The sequence below is a fragment of the Parasteatoda tepidariorum genome, chromosome 9 (assembly GCF_982258835.1).
Source record: "Parasteatoda tepidariorum strain Cologne lab strain chromosome 9, Ptep-v5.0, whole genome shotgun sequence".
Classification (NCBI taxonomy): domain Eukaryota; kingdom Metazoa; phylum Arthropoda; class Arachnida; order Araneae; family Theridiidae; genus Parasteatoda; species Parasteatoda tepidariorum.
In genome coordinates this window covers 25,334,344-25,353,584 of record NC_141763.1, presented here as the reverse complement: position 1 = coordinate 25,353,584, position 19,241 = coordinate 25,334,344, and the positions used below count along the sequence as shown (strand labels likewise).

The window sequence follows — 19,241 nt, the reverse complement described above, 5'->3', positions numbered from 1 at the left end:
CCCTTCTGAAAATGCAATACAATTGGATAACGAGAAATATTCATCGAATGGACTGGAATCGAGGACTGGAGACTTACGCCTAATTCGTACCATTCTAACATTTTTGTTTGATATGTTTTCACACATTTATGTGAAAGGACTCTAGAAAAAAAAATTGGAATTTCTATCTGGAAGAGTGTGCTACGATTTAGAAGATCTTGGCTGCCCTAAAATAGATGATTTAATGCCTCCTTTTCCTCCTGCCCCGCTCATTCACCTGACTTTGAACATTGTGCCGTTGTCAAAGCAAAAGCATTTGTTCGTTTTCTCAAAGAAGATTTATAAAAAGCTTCGACATATGACAACAGAAATCATTTGAAAGCGAGATGTCTGCGTGTGATGTACGAACTCATAAAATTGATCTCAAAATCTAAACCAGAGGTGGGGAACCTTTTTACCATTAGAGGCCACATTTAAATTAGGCAGCAATAAGAGAGGCCGCATAAGCTGATTGACCTAAGAAAGTTACTTTTGTGAAATTATTATAGTTTTTCTATAGATTTAACAATTTATTGCATTATATAGAAAAAATAAAATATAATACTACAAAATTTTAAATATAATATACATGTAAAATAATATAAAAATATTATAAAAAATATTTTTTATTCACTAAGTTAGTGACTTATTTGGCTTTGTTTTTTGTTTGACAGTAATTGTATATTTGGATCAAGCTTCGTAACACACAGCTTTAATTGATCCTCTAAATGTGCATCTGTAATTTGCGTTCTTAAATTTGTTTTTATTTTTGACATGAGAGAAAATGTTGTCTCGCAACAGTAGGTACTTCCGAAGCAGGAAAGTAAACGGCGAGCATGTTCTCGAAGGCATGGATATTCAACAGCATTTTTCCAGATTTCTATAGGATCCTTTTTAGCGTTAAAAAGGGATTTGATGATACTATCTTCCCCCGAATCAATCAACTCCATTTGTAGTTCTGCAGGAGCCTCGGATATATCTATTAAATGTGGTTCAAATGCCAGTTTCATAGCAGGAGTGTGCTCGTCAAAATCAGAAAATCTATTAGTATACTCTTCTATTAAACAATCCAAGACACCTACATATTCATCGAATATTTTATTTTCACAGTTCTGGTCATTTAACATTTTAGCTAGCTCCGGGAAGTGTTGTGCAGATATTTCGATCGACAAAGCAATGTTTTGAAAAATGATAATTTTTTTCTAAACGTTTGGATCTTTTGCCACATTTCATAAATATACCTTGTTTCACCTTGCAGGCAAATATTTAAATTGTTTTGTTTTGTCATCATATCAGACAAAAATGCAAAGTATCTGAGAAATACTTCATCTGATAGATCACATTGTTTTCCTTGTTCTTGATAAAAGTTAAAAATATGTCGTCGTAAAGACAAAACTTTTATCAAAACCTGACCTGTTGATAGCCAGCGAATCTTGCAGTAGTATGGTAGGTCAACACTATACGTTTCCTCATCTAAAGAGAGCATCTGCCGAAATTCACGATGACGCATTGCATTTACGCGAATATAGTTGACAATGGCAATGGTTCTATCCAGAGTGTCTTGCAAAATGGTAGATTTTGCTGATGCAAAATTCAGTGAAATGATATCAATTTTTTCAAGTTTAAGTTTTCCTTTTTTAACCAAGCAACGAATCCTTCTTTTTTGCCTCTCATGGGAGGTGCGCCATCGGTGCAGACACTGACTAAATTACTGACATTCAATTGTAATTTATTACATACTTCTTTGAAGTTTTCGAAAATATCGGCTCCGCGAGTTCTTCCAGTTAGTGTACCCAACACAAGTAGTTCTTCGTAACATTGAAAATCTTTAGTTATAGCACGAATAAAATATAAAACTTGTGCCGAATCTGTTTTATCAGTGCTTTCATCTAAAGCAATTGAAAAATAAACATCTTCATTTTGTATAATTGTATGAAGTTGCTCTGTTGCATTTTGCGCTAATTCGTGCTGTCGATCTGTTACAGTTCTTCTTGAAAGAGGTAATTGTTTGTATTTGTCGACATTTCTTGGATCTAACATACTCACTGCTTCAACAATACATTCTTTAATTATTTCAATGTCACTAAATGGTTTGCCCCTTTTTCCAAGTATAAGTGCTACTTTATACGTAACTGCAACGGAATTTTGATTTACAAAGGCACTAAAAGATGCCTGCTGATGATGCTTCTCATTTTTCAACTTTTGAAGTGCAGCTTTTCGTGATTAACCTTCTAAAGCGAAATATTTATGTTCTTTATGAGTCAAATAGTGCTTATTTGCATTCGCTTTTTTTAAAGTATTTAAAACTGTATTGCACAACAAACACATCATTTTATCTTTCTCAATAGTAAGGAAAAAATCTAACTCCCATTCTACATTAAATGTTCTGTTTTCATCACCTAATTTTCTTCTCTTACTATTTGACATGATGGATAAAAAAAACGAATATCAAATAATATCTTTAACAACTGTTATAAGCCGTGTAACTGTTATAAGCACGCACTGTTAACTACAGTTTGCTGAAGATCGCAACAGGGAAGCGTTGAGAGATGCGAGTCAGAGAAGCCAAAGCAAGGTGTGACACTCAAATGGGAGATCTGAAACCAACAAATTTTGTAAATAGTATTTTGTAATTTTAATTTATTTTCAAATAAATATTACATAGAACATTATTCGTTTCTTTTAGATATGTCTATATATATAAAAAATCCAATGATGGTGTCGAACCAGCCAATGAAATCTAAGGTATCACGTGACAGTATGAAAGAAGTAGCCAATCCAAGCGAGGATGCAGTTTTAAGCCAATCAGAAAAGAGAACGCATTCGCGTCAAAGCTTTTTGTTGATTTACTTTGAGTGGGTTTTTGCTGATTACATCTCATCTTATCTTATCATTCTTATGCCTATCCAGTGATTGATATCTTTTAATGTTTACATTTTTGTTGTTTGCTACTATAAAGCTTACTGAGGCTGGCTTACCTTAAAATGGTTAAATTTTGGAATTTCAGTATAATGTCTGACAGGACAGATCGCGATCGAGAATATCGCAGACAGCGGAGATTGGATCCCACGTTTCGTCAAAGTGAACAAGAGCGTCGAAGAATAAATCGACAAAATAATCGAGAGCTTACTAATGCCTGCCAAAGAGAAAATCGAAGTAGGGCAGCTAATCGTCTTCGAGAAATAGATGAAAATCAGTATTTGGGAGAATCGTACAGTGATGACTGTCCACCTCTTTTGATTGGATCTATGTCTGTAGAATGCTCTCATTGCAGGGCACTATCCTTTGTAGCAGAGCATGGAAGAATAAAACACAATTGCTGTCACAATGGCAAGATAAAGCTGAACCCAACTCATCCGTATCCAGAAACTTTGAAACAGCTTTTATTGGGAAATGACAATGACTCAATGAATTTCAGGCAAAATATACGTTTTCACAATTCGTCTTTTGCTATGGCAGCATTTTGTGCAACCCAAGAAATTCAATTTAAAGGTATAAGCTGTGTTGCTCTTCGTGGGGAAGTTAACGCAATGGCCACAACCAGCATCATGCCAGCGAACAATGAAAAACCACGTTGTGCGCAAATCTATATCCATGAAAATGAAACTGCTTTGGCCTGCCGAACATCTGAGCGCTGCAAACCAAGTGTTTTAAAAATCATTCAAGATGTTATGCAGCTAAACCCATACGCTCAAGTGTATAAATCGCTGTTTGAAGCTTATAAGAGGCATCCTACGGAGAGTGTTCGCCTTGAATTTCACAAGTTGACCACTACTGATGGCAGACGTTATAATCTGCCAACATCTGGTGCTGCTGCTGAAGTGTCGGCTGTTGTTGTGACAGGTGCTGAAGGTTTAATACCTGATCATGTACAATTTATCGCATACCCAAAACACCAGTTTGTGTGTCAAAAGATGTATAAACTGTCTCATCATGTGGAACCAATGGTTTTCCCGTTGCTTTTTCCATCAGGTGATCCTGGTTATTCCCTAAACGTACCAAATAATGCAGGATCAAGTCGTGTTACTACTGTACAGTATTTTGGATGGCGGTTGCGAGTGCTTAGAGACTTTAACATTTTCACCTCTACTGGTCGTTTATCCCAGCAATATATTCTACATGGTTACATTACTATGGAGTGGAACAGGCTGAATTATATCAAAAGTCATCAGAATTTATTTCGGAGAGAAACACTTCAAGGGCTGATTGATCATGTGCAGTATAGTTCCGCCAATACCTCAGACATTGTACGACTTGGGCGAGCTGTCGTTCTTCCATCATCATTTGTTGGCAGTCCGAGAGCAATGCAGCAGCATTTCCAAGACTGTATGGCTCTCTCAAGAGATGTCGGACGACCTGATTTGTTTGTAACTTTCACAGCAAATCCACAGTGGCCAGAAATTAGAGAATACTTGAGTCAACTTCCAACAGGATTCACTGCAAGTGACATTCCACATTTTGTTGTACAAGCATTCTATTGCAGATTTGAGGAGTTTGTGAAAGAGATAGCTGCAGGAAAGGTTTTTGGCAAAGTAATGGGCTATACTTTTAATATTGAATTTCAAAAGAGAGGTCTCCCACATGCCCATTGTTTATTCATTCTCAACCCACGTGACAAATTGCTGACCCCATCATCAATTGATAGATTTATCTGTGCTGAAATACCTCCAAAAGATAATTTTCCAAATCTGCATCAAAAAGTGTCCAAACATATGTTACATGGCCCACATAGTGAAGCAACTCCATGTTATGACAAAACAAGTGGCATCTGTACAAAAAAATTTCCTTTCGCTTTTCGAGAAGAAACGGATATGTCTGGTGATGGTTTTCCTTTATATAGATAACAGGAGATATATGCATTTCTATAACAAACGTATTGGAAACTTGCAAATTCCTGTCGATAATTCGATGGTTGTTCCCTACAATGCCTATCTCCTTCTGAAATACAATTGTCATATCAATGTGGAGTACTGTGGAAGTGTAATGGCGTACAAATACATTTTTAAATATGTTAACAAAGGGCACGACAGAATCAAGGTGACAATTTCGAATGATGATAATGGGGTACAATTAAGAAATGAAGTTGACGAGTTCATCGATAGCCGATATGTAAGCTCAATGGAGGCAGCTTGGCGTTTATTGGAATTGCCGATGCATGACAACAGCCATACAGTTATTCGATTGCCAGTACATTTGCCTGGTAATCAACAGGTAACATTTCAAGAGGGTCAAGAAGTTAATGCCATAAATTCTGTGAATTCTGTAACTCAGTTGATGGGTTTTTTCCAGTTGAATGAGAATGGTGTGGAAGCAAGATCTTTGAAATATATCGAGATCCCAAAGCATTATGTGTGGGTACAAAAAGATCGCCAATGGAAAAGAAGGAAAATAATAAGATAGTTGTTCGCATGTATGCCGTTTCACCCAGAGACAGTGAACGATTCTTCTTAAAATATTTGCTACATCATGTTTGTGGTCCAGTATCATTTGAGGATTTGCGAACAGTTGATGGCGTAACGTTCAACTCTTTTCGTGAAGCAGCTTATACTTTGGGATTTGGTGATGGGGACAATAAAATGGAGGAAATGTTAACAGAAGTGGTTCATTTTATGATGCCCAAAGAGCTCTGCGTTTTTTTCTCACATTTGTTATTGGCTTGCAATCAAATTGATGCCATTCAGTTGTGGGATAAATTTAAAAGCTACATGTGTGAAGATGCAAATGAGAATGAGTGCCTTCTGGAAATTGAAAGCCGTTTAAACAGTGAGGACAAAACTTTGTCTGACTATGGATTACCATCTGTTGTTACGATAGAACCATCAAATGTTGATGAAGTTTCTTCAAAGCAGCATCTCGAAATTTCTCAAGATCTGATATCGAAACTTAACCTTGAACAGAAACAAGCCTTTCAAGAAATTATAAATTGCATTAATGATGTTAACAATTCCAACAAATTATTTTTTATCGATGGCCCAGGTGGTACTGGGAAAACTTTTTTATACAAATGCTTATACCATCACCAGAGGCATCTAAATAAAAACATTATATGTGTGGCTTGGACAGGCATTGCAGCCATATTATTACCAAATGGCCGAACAGCCCATCGGATTTTTAAGCTGCCATTGACAATGCCATCAGCAAAAGAACAACTTAGCCCTATTTATTTGGACAAAAGGACTAAACGTTTATTAGTCAATGCAGCTCTCTTCATCTGGGATGAGGCCTCGATGATACCTGGTGTTGCTCTTAAATTAATTGATGACACCCTGAGAGACTTATTGAAATCCGAAGCACCATATGGAGGGAAATGCTTTCTATTTGGCGGTGACTTTAGACAAGTTTTGCCGGTTATCAAAAGAGCAGGCAAACACCAAATTGTGAATGGAACAATGAAATGTTTGCCGATGTGGGAAACAGTAAAGCAATTTTCGCTTAACAAAAATATGCGTGCTACAGCACAAAGCTTCGGTGATTGGCTTCTTACTGTTGGAAACGGTTCAGTATCTCATCTGACAGTTCGTGAATTCCTATGTGAAAACATAATTAGTGAAGTTTTCGGTGAAATACTAACTGAAGATGTATTACGCACCTCAGTTCTTCTTGCCTAAATGATCAAGTTCATAAACTTAACAGTGCCGTCCTACAAAAACTGCCCGGCAATATTATTGAATGCCGTTCATATGATAAAGCTACTTCATGTGATGGTGATGAAACGGACGATGAAAGTGTAATGTTGCGCTTTCAGCCAGAATATTTGGCGAAAGTCAATATCACAGGATTGCCGCTTCATAATCTTCAACTTAAAGTTGGAGCTGTAGTGATGCTAATCAGAAATTTGCGTATTGCCGATGGATTGTGCAATGGCACTCGTTTGATTGTACGGAAAATAACTAAAAATGTTCTCTTTTGTACAGTTATGACTGGAAGTAAAGCTGGTAGTTCAGCTTGCATCCCTCGCATTACTTTAAATACTGGTGATAATAAAGAGTTGCCCTTTGTTTTGCATCGCACGCAATTTCCAGTCAGACTCGCATTCGCTATGACAATCAATAAAGCTCAAGGCCAGACTTTTGACAAAGTTGGCCTTTACATAGACCAGAATTCTCCACTATTTGGCCATGGCCAACTATATGTTGCTTTATCAAGGTGCCGGAGCATGTCTGGGATAAAAATTCAGATTGTTGGTGCAAATAGTGACATTGAAAGTTCCTCAATTAAGAACATTGTTTACACAGAAGTTTTGTAAATATCTTATTTTTGTGCATATTTTTTTCTTTGATAACCATTATGGTAAATTGTTATTATGTTTTTTATTTTTGTTTCTATAGTTTGAATGTAAATTAATTGAGGGGTGATGCCCTCTAAAGAGAGCATCCAGTATATGATTCCCTTTGAATTTAATCATGTTGCTTTAAGAACATTGTTTATGCAGAAGTTTTGTAAATATCTTATTTTTTTGCATAGTTTTTTTCTTTGATAACCATTATGGTAAATTGTTATTATGTTTTTTATTTTTGTTTCTATAGTTTGAATGTAAATTAATTGAGGGGTGATGCCCTCTAAAGAGAGCATCCAGTATATGATTCCCTTTGAATTTAATCATGTTGCTTTAAGAACATTGTTTATGCAGAAGTTTTGTAAATATCTTATTTTTTTGCATAGTTTTTTTCTTTGATAACCATTATGGTAAATTGTTATTATGTTTTTTATTTTTGTTTCTATAGTTTGAATGTAAATTAATTGAGGGGTGATGCCCTCTAAAGAGAGCATCCAGTATATGATTCCCTTTGAATTTAATCATGTTGCTTTAGGAACATTGTTTATGCAGAAGTTTTGTAAATATCTTATTTTTTTGCATAGTTTTTTTCTTTGATAACCATTATGGTAAATTGTGATTGTTTTTTATTTTTGTTTTTATAATTTGAATGTCAATTAATTGGGGGGGGATGAAGTACTCTAAAGGGAGCGTCCGGCATCCAGTATATGATTCCCTCTGAATTGAATCAAATCTGCTCTGCCACGCGTGCTTCGGTAACGGAACTTCAGTTCCGGCTAATGCCCTTATAATAACTTCTAATATATATGTATTCGAATCTCATTATTATGATAGAATTCCTTGCAATTTACTAAAAATTTTGTATTTTACTGATTATTAAGTTGATTAGTACATTGTTAAATAAAATCCCTTATGCTCTGCCGCGCATTTATATCCTTATATAAATGTATTAAAATTTGTTTGCGAAGCAAATAAAAAAGAATTGCGTAGCAATTCTCGGGGGTTGGCGAGCAGGGGGCGGAGCCCCCTAGTAAATTACATAAACATTGTGGAATTTTCAGTCTTTGGCGGGATTTTTCGCGCAACTGTCATGGCGTTGATGTACAATAGTTGTTTTTTGAAACGAACTCTACCATTTTGTACTAGGTGGCAAAGGGCCGCACACAGGACCCGACTAAGATGAAAATGGGCCCAGGGTCTGGCCTTCGGTTAAGTGCCCCCTTTAAAAGCATTGACTTTTAAGTTAATCATAATTAAAATTGTTTCCCAAAATGTTATTGTACACATCTCAAATATTTATTCATCAGTAAAGAGGAATAAAAAAAAATAATGTTAAAAATAAATAATTATAACAAACATTTGATCTAATTATAAGTATAATAAAAATTATTTCATAATCCTATACAAATGATCAAAAATATATTGCTATTCGATGTATTAATGATTTTGATATAATACTTGAAATTTCAAAATTTAAAAGAACCACCTGCTAAATTATCTGAAATATACCATATAAAAAACACAAGAATTTTTTCATAATAAACAAAATACAGATGAATGTGATAAATTTCTTTTTAAAGCAATACAAATATTCAGACCCAAAGATTATATATATCTATATAATCATTCAAAAATAAAATGAAAGAAGATGAACAAATATCTACAATGGCATTTTTCTTGCTTTTTTTGATGCAAATGTATCAATAACATTTTGGAAATCAAGTTCTGTGGTCAAATCACTTTCAATGGATAAAATGCTTAAGCAAGATAAATTATCTTGCTTAATATTATTACGCAAATTGTTTTTTATGCGTTTCAAAGCAGAAAAAGAACGTTCACTTGTACAATTTGAAATTGGCATAGTTAGCAGAATTTGTAAAGCAGTATCAACATTTGGGAATGTGTGTGTTATATTTTGAGAGCGAACAATTTTTAGTTTTTCTTGGGGTGTCAAAGATTCATCAGATAAAAACTGGAGAAAATGAAGCACTTCACTCTCAAACTCTTCATCTACATCTGCACTGTAAATTTCTTTAAAATATTCAGCAGACTTTTTTAATGTCTCTTGATCTTGACTATCTGTCTGCATCAAAAAACTAAAGCGGTTTTCAATTATTAAATATGATGATTTTCTTTTTATTAGCTCGCTCATTAATAAGTCACAGATGACATAATGGCACTGTGTTATAAATATCTCTCGGCTAGTTAAATCCACTTCTTTGGATTTCGAATCATCAAGATACCTATTTTTTACAACTTTAATTTTTCGCTTTTCAATAAAGTCACAATTGTGAAGCTTTAGAAACATACGTATCAAAATCATCTCTGATACATTGAATAAACTTTATAATTGAATCAAATAAAGGTATGATAATGCTTACATTTCCATCTGTTGCTTGCAGCTGGATATTAACTTTATTTAGACGCTGCAAAATAGTGTCCCACGAGACAGCCAAAACTGCTGTTTGTCGTTTATCCATTTTTTTATACAATGATTTTGCATCACACCTTGTTGAACTGGTCTCACTCGAACTACTTGAAATTTCACACAAAGCTTGCATAATATCCTTATATCCATCCTGCAATGACTTTGTATCTTCTGCAGCAGCAGACCATCTTGTTATGCTAAGGGACTTAACAGTGAGTTTATTTTTAAATTTTTCGGACAAAATAGCCCATCTATGGGCCGATGCTGAGAAGAAATTATAAATACTCTGGATCAGGCCAAAGAAAGAAGTAGCCTGTTCACAAGACTCGACAGCTGCTACTCCAACCAAATTTAAAGAGTGAGCAGAGCATGGAATATATTCAGCTGTAGGAGAAATCTCTTTAATTCGAGCTTGAAGGCCTGAGTATTTTCCAGACATATTGCTGGCATTGTCGTATGACTGGCCTCTACAATTTTTAATATCAACCCCTAAATTTTCTAAGAAACTAGTTATAACTGTGCATAGAGTGAGGGAGTCATGACTATAAATGTTTAAAAACTTGACAAACCTTTCCAATGGTCTACCACTTTTATCCACGTAACGTAGCACAATTGAAAGCTGATCGTTGTGTGTGATGTCTGGCGTTGAGTCTACAATTAATCCAAAATATTTAGAAGTTTGTACTTCTGCTACAATTCTATCGAGTACCTTCTGACTCATAATGCTGATTAATTCAGTAACAACTGTAGAAGACAAGTAATTTACATTGCCAGTCCCCGGATTTCCATATTTAGCTAAATGTTCAGCTAAAAAAGGGTCAAACTTGCCCAATAATTCAAGAATGCCAAGAAAATTACCATTGTGAAATGAACCAATTGTCTCGTCACTTCCAAAAAATGCTAACTCACGTTGGCAAAGAAACTGAGTTGTTGCAACAACTCGAGCTAGCACTTTTCGCCAATACAACCGTTCATTTGCATATTCTTCCACTAGCTTGCTATCAATTCTCATAGAAGAGGTTAACCTTTGAGATAAAGCAAGCACAGAATTCCTATGAACCATTGAGTTCTCATGCTCTTTTAACCTCTCTGAAGTATTTTTCCAATAAGAAAAGCCTCCTTTGCAAAGCGATTGGTCACTAGCACTGAATAGTTTACATATGTAGCAAAACACTGCATTTTTTGCTGGTGAATAAACCAGCCATTCTCTTTTGAGTACCGTCATTCGGGGCTACTTTGTGCAGCGGGGGCTACTTTGTGCAAATTCGAATTTGGCATTTTTCAAGTGTTGCTATTCAGTATTATGTTTATTTCACGTTAAAAATGTATGGAATTTGAAGATAGAAGTCTCTTCTATTACTACAAACATTTTTTCGAATTTTAAAACAATCTCAGAGTGTGTTTCGTTCATCCAATGCCAACAACTTTCCGTGGACGTCGGATGTCGAAAAGTGTGCGTGGAAACTTTAGCCGTGAAATGCAAAGACGTTGATAAAAAAATTGTCGTAAGAGCAAAATTTTTTATTTATATATTAATAAACAATTATATCATGTTAGCGTTAAAAAAATTTTAAAATTAATAACAAATAAATGGAAAATGAAAAAAAATGCATTTTGGGGCTACTTTGTGCAAAGTTTCATTCGTTTTTTTTTCGACAGAAAAATGGTCAGACGTTATAAAAAAATACCTGGAACGAGAAACTACCGTGATTACACTTTAGAAAAGCTGCAACAATGTGTGCAAGCAGTTGTTGGTGATATATCGATTGCAGAAGTTTCTCGGAAGTACAAAATCCACAGAAATACTATCTCTAATAAAATTCACAAGAAACACGTGAAACTTCCTGGTAAACTATTATTTTTCTTCCACAAAGATTTTTCTAATGACTTAATCAAACGATTTAACACATAAAAATATATTTTATAGGACATCGGGTAATTTTGACAGAAACTGAAGAGCAAGTTCTATCCTGTTCATTCAAGGATGTTATGTTCAAATTTAACAATATTATAAATGTTAATGAATATGTAATAATTATTATTTTTAAAATTTCATCCATTTCAATGTTTAAAAATGTATATGGTTTTCTTTTGTTTAAACTCAAATGTTTTGAAATAAACATTCTTTTTAAGAAAAAAATTCTTCAAAAAAATGATTTTTTAATGCTGAAAATTATTTTCAAACTAATATCTTTACATATCTTGATGTTTTTGTCTTTAAAATGTCAACAATTAACTTTTTTAACAATTTTATATCAATATTTTACTAAAAACATGATTATTAAACTGAATTCCTATCGCTGCACAAAGTAGCCCCATTTGGGGGCTACTTTGTGCAAGGTATGTTTTGACTTATTACTCGTAAATATTACATACAAATAATGCCAATATTTATCAAATTCACTCGTCTGAGTCCAGTTATGAATATAATATCGATAAATTTTACTAAAGTTTGAATTAACATAGTTTTTTTTACATGTCAAAGTTCAAAAACTGCGAAATCCTGCACAAAGTAGCCCCGAATGACGGTAATTCTTTATTTTTCTTTTTTCTGAAAAAACTTGCCTCAGTCAAAACTCTTTCTTTGTTTCCAATCATACATCTAGAGTTGGCAATTAATTGAATGTTCTGCTCAGGTTTGTTCAATACAAAGTATTCCCGAAAATTATCTGAAAAACTTTCAGGCCATAAACCAACATCACTATAATATGAATTATTTGATTTACATAAATGCTCAGACAGGTTTGATGGATCATCTACCTGCTGATTAAATGTAGTTATTTCTTCTTCAACAAAACCAGTTCCTTTACAAACCGGGGATGATTTTTCACAAACATCATCAAATTCTGATGTACCAGAAATGTGTTCAAAGGCATCTGTTTCAAGTTCTACTTTATCTGTTATGGAAACTTCCTTTGCATTCTGTACGTTTTCAGTCTCAGTAGGATTTTTATCTAGAAAATTGTCCATGAATCCTTTCATTTTTTTGTTTTCATCATTTCATTTTTTCTTCAATTTTCTTTTACCGTGACCACTTAGCTGTTTCGTAGACATTGTCAACACACGTTTACGAGAGGCAAAATGTGTTTATATTTACAAATCAGAAATTCACTTTGCTGCCAACAATAAGAGCCCCAACTCAAAAATAGTTCGTATCCTCAGCTGCCGAGCTGCATCGCTTTCTTCTTTAGAGAGCGTTCTCATTGCATAAAATTCACACATGCGTAAGCAGTTTGTTGTTGAGAACATTCCCGCGCGCATCTCGGAAATTGGATGCAGTGTAAATGGCTCTTTATAGGTTTTAAATTTTGTGTCTTTAGTGCCCCATCAGACACTGGGCCCAGGGCCCATGCTCCGTAGGCCCGTGCGATAATAAGGCCCAGGCCGCACAAGAACCTCGCAGAGGCCGCATGCGGCCTCGAGCCGCAGGTTCCCCACCAATGATCTAAACATTGCAAATCACTTATAAAAAAGTGTTCAAAGCGTGAGATTAAAACTCTGTGCGAGTGTGTTTTGAATGCTCTTTGTGGTAATATACCACTTACAAGAACTCAGAAAAACCGTTTATCTCATCACAAAGAAAGTTCAAGAAAACACCATTATACAAGAAGAAAAAGATTCTTATTTAAAAATGAGAGGGATTCCTATCCATTTTACTGCCTGCAGCTATTTCTGTCATCAGTTCTTTAATTCATGGAGTATAGTAAGAAATTTGTGCTAGTTGCAAAAGATAGAATAGAAAGAGATTGCATGTCGACTTAATCGACTTGAAATTACCTGTTCATATCACTCATCAAAACACTATTCCGTTGAAATTTGCGTTTAACATTTTTATGCAGTGTATAAGAATCTTTAAAAGAGAGCCACTTCTTAACGGTACTTGCATTCTCTTTTCCTTTGAGCACACGATGTATTGCATCCGCTCCTCCAAAACTAGCTGGCTGTTTGGGATCTTTATAAAAGGATTCTATGTTAACAGTATGAAATGCAAAATATAAATGAAGAATATTATTAGGGTTGGTTCTATTTACAGTTTGTGAAAAATAATGAATGAATCACATAGAGATATAATGGAAAATAATAACATATTTATTTAATCTGAACTAGAACAAAAATCATTTCTTGCGGTTTGAAGTATTTCAGCAAGATCAATTGATTCTAGGAAATGAGCAGTTACAAAGCTTAATAAATTATTTTGTGTAACAGGATGAAGCGTTTTGTTTTTAACACTATTATAAAATTTCTTAACAATTTCATTGTAAGCGAAACATTTCAATGCACTTCGTCTTTCTAGACCACACAGAAGTGATGCATGCTTTATCTTTCAGACGCGTACTTCATATTCATGTTAAATCTTGATTGTATGACATCGCGTATTCCTGTTTTAATTGAATCGAAGAAATGACATCACTCCACCCTACAGAAACATGTCTTATCTAGCAAAATTGTTTCATTATCTTGCAAGATTACTTTCATGTTTCATCTTACAGACTGATTAATAAAGCCATTCATGTTAAATCCTGATTGTATGACATCGGGTTTCATTTTTGTGTCATTTTTCAAATATCACTCGTATTAGAAAAAAATAATTAAAAAAAATTTACTAGATAATAATTATTAATTTAAAAAGTAATAATTAAAAAAAATATATATTAAAATTAAATTATTAAAAAAAAACTACCCTCAACTATAGTAGTTGTCACATTTGATGGATCACCCCACCGGACACATTCTTTTTAACCTCCCTCCATTGAAACCTAGGAAAAACCCCTTAAAACCCGGTCGCGGTACTCTCTTTATGCAACTACTTATCATGGACACTATAATAAAATTAAAGAATTAATTGCTTTAATAATTTCAGAACAGGTTAATTAAGTTAGAAGTATTACAATAAAATTATGTAGCAATGTGTGAAATTTAAAACATTTTTCAATATTACACTTTGAAAATAAAGAGTAAACATGAAAACCAGATGTAAGACATAACTTGGATAATCCAAATCCAAAGATAATCCAAAAAAGAAAAGAAAAGAAACCTTGTTATAATAATTGGTACAAATGACAAAATAAGCTTTTATGTCGTGTATTTAATCTAAATTTTGACTATTGATGAAGTGGCACGTTTAGCCTTTTTCAAAATATCAGCACTAAACTTATTATCAATTGTTTTTTCAAAAAAAATATTTATTGTTGAATATCCAGATGCACATTTAACATTTTTAATGTGCTTTTTGGATTTCATGTGCTCAACAATATCATTTTTTCAGCGGTGACAAAGCATAAAGTTGCACGAGCAAACGCTACAAAATGCGTATTTATCACCATCTCGCGATTGTAAAATGCCAGGAAAATCACTACATTATGATTCCTTAAATGATTGTAAATATCGCTTGCTCATTTTAGTAAAAACAAAACACTAATCAAGCCTAACAATACCGCATGCTACCTAACGAAAGTAAACAGTGACACAACTGACTGACCGGCATCAATAAATGCGGTGCAGAGCCTTCTGTTTCCCCACTCCCTTATATTCAACGGACTCCTCTGAAGATGCGCGCTTCTTCATAAACTGACGCCACACTAACACCCTCAGCGGAAAAAACAAGAAGCACCTGTAGCTGTTTGTTTTTTAGAAATTACAAAATCTTTAAAATTATATTTTTTCTGCAAACTGTCCGATTCACCATTGTTAAGGTGTGGAGAAACTTGTATGTATATTTTAATTAACGACCTAATTTCACATCGGATAAAAATAAGCAATGAGTGATAAAATTATATTTGCAACATGTTTATTTCGATTAAGGTAAAATTAATATTAAATTAAGAATGCAACGACAGCCAGCATAGAACACAGCATACCATCTTCAAAACATCCTCTCCTCTTGATAATGCTGGTGAATAGATAAAAAGCTGACGCTTTTACCTTATTTACCAGACATGGTGAGGCTTGTGCCTAGCTCCTTAGACTTGTGCCTGACTGCTCAAGGACTCCCCTTCCAGCGACAGCGTTGTCTTACAGGTAACGAGAGTTAAATTTAACTCTCCTTCCAGACTTAGCTACATAAGGCTGAGATGTGGGTGGCATCTGTGGAGCAGTCTGGATTGTGGTGGTAGAAGGTATGGAAACTGATACAGCTGGAAGAGGTGATTAAGCCATGGAAATAGTTTCAGTAGGCACTGGTGCTTCAGGGACAACATCGATAAATGCAGGTTTGACACGATCCACATTGACGGTGACATTTCGTGAGGCTAGCTGGATGGTAAATGTTTTGTCAGTTCTAGAGATGACACGAAAGGGTCCCATGTAAATAGGTGAAAGAAAGCTGCGGACAAAGTCTTGTCGTAAAAACACATTACTGCACGAAGATAAAGCACTGTGCACAAACACTGTCCTGCCAGAACGAAGGCTAGGAGGAACTGGTTGGATGCGAGACATAATGTCTCTCAGAAAACCAACAATTGAAGCAGGATCTAAATTCTGGTTGGAGGAGATGAAAAATTCTCCCGGCAGCCGGAGTGGTGAACCATAGACCAATTCAGCCACACTGCAGTCAATATCACTTTTTAAACAGCAACGGAGGCCCAAAAGGATGGAAGGAAGGATGTCGACCCAACGTTCAGTTGCATATCAACGAATAGCTGCTTTCAAACTTCTGTGCCACCGTTCTATAAGCCCATTTGAAGCTGGGTGGTAAGGTGTTGTTTGGATGCTGTGAGATCCTAACAGCCTTGTCAAAGACTTGAAAAAATGAGAGTCGGACTGGCGTCCACGATCTGTGGTTATCCTTAGTGGCACACCAAATCGGCAAATCCAGTTAGAGTGAAAAGCACTGGCAACTGTTTCAGCAGTTATGTCCACAACAGGAATGGCCTCCGGCCATCTACTAAAACGATCTATCATCGTAAGAAGGAATCTACGGCTTTGCGATTGTGGTAGTGGACCAACAAGATCTAAGTGAACGTGCTCAAAACGAGAGCTAGGAGGAGTAATTTCACCAGGTAAACTTAATGTGATATTAAATATATATACTTAATGAATAAGATATTAGAAGTTAATACAGTTTTTCGAAATGCCTCAGAAATGACAGAAAACGATGCACCAGTATCAATAAGAGCAGTCGATGGTTTATTTTCCATAATTATTTCGAGTTTATTTTCTTTCATCTGCGCCACTGTTGGAGGTTTTTCTCCCTTAGCGACCTTACCTCCGAAGAAGGGAGCTTTTTCTAGTTTTCCATTGAACGCCTAGATGGGGAGCGACTAGAACGCCTGTCTGGAGAGGGTGATCTGTTTCTACGCCTATATGGTGGATGGTGATCGTCTTCGTTCTTCAAATTGCGGCGACGAAATCCTAAGTTGACTACTGGGACTAATCCCTTCGTCTGAAATGATCGTCTCTCTTTGTCGCGGTTTATAGTCTTGAAATGTCTGTCTTTCACTGCAGTGTCGGTACATATGACCTGGAAGACCGCAGTGATAACACACTGACCTGTTATCCTCTGTTCTCCAGATATCAGTTTTGCGACGGGATAATTGAGGACGGCCTGGCTCATAAGTTTGCCGAGAAGGAGCAACTCCAGTTCTAGATGGCTGACGGCGTAGTGCTTCTGAGTACGAAACAGGTATCGTCGGTTTAAAACTATCGAAGTCTTTGTTTCTGTTGAAGTTTGCCTCGGTCATGGGTGCTAAGGTCTTCACAACTTCATGTCGTATAACTTCTTCTAAACTGTCAATAGTTGGTTCAGGAGTTGGAACAGTAGCAGAAAATAGTCGGGTGATTTCTTCTTGGACCACTTGGCGTATTATTGACAATATGTCTAAATTGTCTTCAAGAGTCGCAACGGGAACGGCATTTGATAATCTTTCAAACTTCTTTCGATTAATGCGTCGCTGCTGCCACGAGTCGACATGTTGACAGCATTCGATGAAAGCGGTAGTCGTTGTTACTCCTTTTGTCAGTAGAACTTGATAAATATTTTTCGCGATGCCCTTCATAAGATGAGAAACCTTGTCTGCTTCACTCATGCTAGGGTTGATACGATGGCATAATCCCAGTACTGGTTGTATGTATGAAATATATATATATATATATATAGTCAGTTAGAAGTGGCCTTAAGCTAGAAGTCCCGCAAGCTGATCCCTGTGCCCATGATTAGGAAGCAATGGGAATTTCCCTGAGACGAGAGAGCGCGGTGGACAACGAACCGAAAAAGACGTGACGTATATGGACTCCAAAGAGGAGTTATGATTATACAAAACATTTAAAGACGAACTCTTACTCATTTATTTACTTTTTGTTTTATTTATGTTATTGTTAATCGTCCGTCCTTATGTAAATTTAATTTTCAATATATATTTTTTGTTTTAAAAACAGTGCCTTTTTATTCTAAGACGACCACTCATGCCGTCCCCATATATATATATATATAGTTTAAAAAATTTAGTTTATGTGGAGTTTTTAGTTTAGTGTATATATGTGGAGGAAGGGACAGTTTTTTCAATGAATGAAATATTTAATAATTAAAATGAATTTTACATGTATGATGAAATATAAAAAAATATGAAAATTATGACATGTTCAGGAAAATGTGGGCCCTCTGCCCTGTTATCATGAACATCAGCCCCGTTTGGGCTATGCAGATCACTGTTCAGCAATAATCGGAAAACTGAGTCTCTTCCAACTAAAACGGAATGGTGGTGGAGCGGGGAAGTTGTGATGATGGTGAGGTGGGAAAGTTGTGGCGCTGAGGGATGAAAGACAGAGTTCTCCTCCTCATCCTCCACACTCGCCCTACTGACTTCTTGTCTCCTCACAAGCATGAATAAGTTTCCTGAAATAATAAAAAAAAATGAAAGCAGTATCTAATTTTACATAAGCATATTTATATATATGCATATATATTTTTTTTGATGATACTGATTATGAAGTCCAATGCTTCATGAAATCTACTGCAGTGGATGTGATGCTTGGCCCCTCATGGGAAGAGATTTTTTTTAACATCATAACGGCCTTTAGGTTTCACAGCCGTCACCTGGGAGGGTCCAAGATATTTTTTTCTTAATTTAAGTCCAGTTCCGAATTGGGTCCGTTTTATAGCAACTAAGTCTTGTTTGTAGATGTTCTACGCTTGTTAAAGTTCTTTCTGTTCTCCTGTTGCACTTTCAGAATATTCTCTCGCGCTTTTTCTCGTAGTTCATTTCTTTCACTCATTATAAAATTCTCACATTCGTTGTTCAAGATCTCTTTGTTATGCAGGTCAAGATTATTTTTTAGTTTTACACCAGTTAAAAGTTCAAATGGCGTAAAGTTTGTGCTTCTTGACACGGTACTGTTTATAATAGTTTGCACTGATGGGACAAATTTATACCACATTTCAGGGTCATCTAAGGATAATTTTGAAAATATGGGGATCAGTATTTATTTTATTATTTCTACCTGTCCATTTCCTCTACTTACACCTGTTGTGATTTTATAATGTTCGATGTTTTCATTAGCACAATACCTTTCAAAGTTTTTTGA

General features: G+C 35.3%; 7 protein-coding genes across 7 annotated transcripts; 4 read left to right on the top strand and 3 right to left on the bottom strand.

The window, feature by feature from the left end:
- Positions 1-656: 656 nt before the first annotated feature.
- On the bottom strand, positions 657-1,145 carry LOC147803412 (general transcription factor II-I repeat domain-containing protein 2B-like). Its single transcript, XM_087151300.1, has one exon. It carries the CDS (start codon positions 1,143-1,145, stop codon positions 657-659), a length of 489 nt encoding a protein of 162 aa, XP_087007426.1.
- A 466-nt stretch (positions 1,146-1,611) lies between these two features.
- Positions 1,612-2,058, bottom strand: LOC147803411 (protein FAM200C-like). Its single transcript, XM_087151299.1, has one exon. The coding sequence runs from the start codon at positions 2,056-2,058 to the stop codon at positions 1,612-1,614; it is 447 nt and encodes a 148-aa protein (XP_087007425.1).
- Positions 2,059-3,029: 971 nt separating this feature from the next.
- Positions 3,030-4,862, top strand: LOC147803410 (uncharacterized). Its single transcript, XM_087151298.1, has one exon. The coding sequence runs from the start codon at positions 3,030-3,032 to the stop codon at positions 4,860-4,862; it is 1,833 nt and encodes a 610-aa protein (XP_087007424.1).
- Positions 4,863-4,926: 64 nt separating this feature from the next.
- LOC147803409 (uncharacterized) lies at positions 4,927-5,418 on the top strand. Its single transcript, XM_087151296.1, has one exon. The coding sequence runs from the start codon at positions 4,927-4,929 to the stop codon at positions 5,416-5,418; it is 492 nt and encodes a 163-aa protein (XP_087007422.1).
- An 8-nt stretch (positions 5,419-5,426) lies between these two features.
- LOC147803408 (uncharacterized) lies at positions 5,427-6,626 on the top strand. Its single transcript, XM_087151295.1, has one exon. It carries the CDS (start codon positions 5,427-5,429, stop codon positions 6,624-6,626), a length of 1,200 nt encoding a protein of 399 aa, XP_087007421.1.
- A 122-nt stretch (positions 6,627-6,748) lies between these two features.
- On the top strand, positions 6,749-7,264 carry LOC147803407 (ATP-dependent DNA helicase PIF1-like). Its single transcript, XM_087151294.1, has one exon. It carries the CDS (start codon positions 6,749-6,751, stop codon positions 7,262-7,264), a length of 516 nt encoding a protein of 171 aa, XP_087007420.1.
- A 1,690-nt stretch (positions 7,265-8,954) lies between these two features.
- LOC122274041 (zinc finger MYM-type protein 1-like) lies at positions 8,955-12,704 on the bottom strand. Its single transcript, XM_087151293.1, has 3 exons — positions 12,323-12,704; positions 9,676-10,907; positions 8,955-9,590 (listed from the first exon to the last, which is right to left on the bottom strand). The coding sequence occupies exons 1-3, from the start codon at positions 12,702-12,704 to the stop codon at positions 8,955-8,957; spliced, it is 2,250 nt and encodes a 749-aa protein (XP_087007419.1).
- Between the last annotated feature and the right edge of the window lie 6,537 nt (positions 12,705-19,241).

Coding starts and splice junctions, on each gene's coding strand:
- LOC147803412 (XM_087151300.1), bottom strand. CDS start 1,145: ATGTTAAATGACCAGAACTGTGAAAATAAAATATTCGATGAATATGTA.
- LOC147803411 (XM_087151299.1), bottom strand. CDS start 2,058: ATGTTAGATCCAAGAAATGTCGACAAATACAAACAATTACCTCTTTCA.
- LOC147803410 (XM_087151298.1), top strand. CDS start 3,030: ATGTCTGACAGGACAGATCGCGATCGAGAATATCGCAGACAGCGGAGA.
- LOC147803409 (XM_087151296.1), top strand. CDS start 4,927: ATGGTTGTTCCCTACAATGCCTATCTCCTTCTGAAATACAATTGTCAT.
- LOC147803408 (XM_087151295.1), top strand. CDS start 5,427: ATGTATGCCGTTTCACCCAGAGACAGTGAACGATTCTTCTTAAAATAT.
- LOC147803407 (XM_087151294.1), top strand. CDS start 6,749: ATGTTGCGCTTTCAGCCAGAATATTTGGCGAAAGTCAATATCACAGGA.
- LOC122274041 (XM_087151293.1), bottom strand. CDS start 12,704: ATGAAAGGATTCATGGACAATTTTCTAGATAAAAATCCTACTGAGACT. Junction 10,908..12,322: donor ATTAATTGCCAACTCTAGAT/GTATGATTGGAA, acceptor TTTATTCACCAG/CAAAAAATGCAGTGTTTTGC. Junction 9,591..9,675: donor TGCAAGCAACAGATGGAAAT/GTAAGCATTATC, acceptor ATGTTTCTAAAG/CTTCACAATTGTGACTTTAT.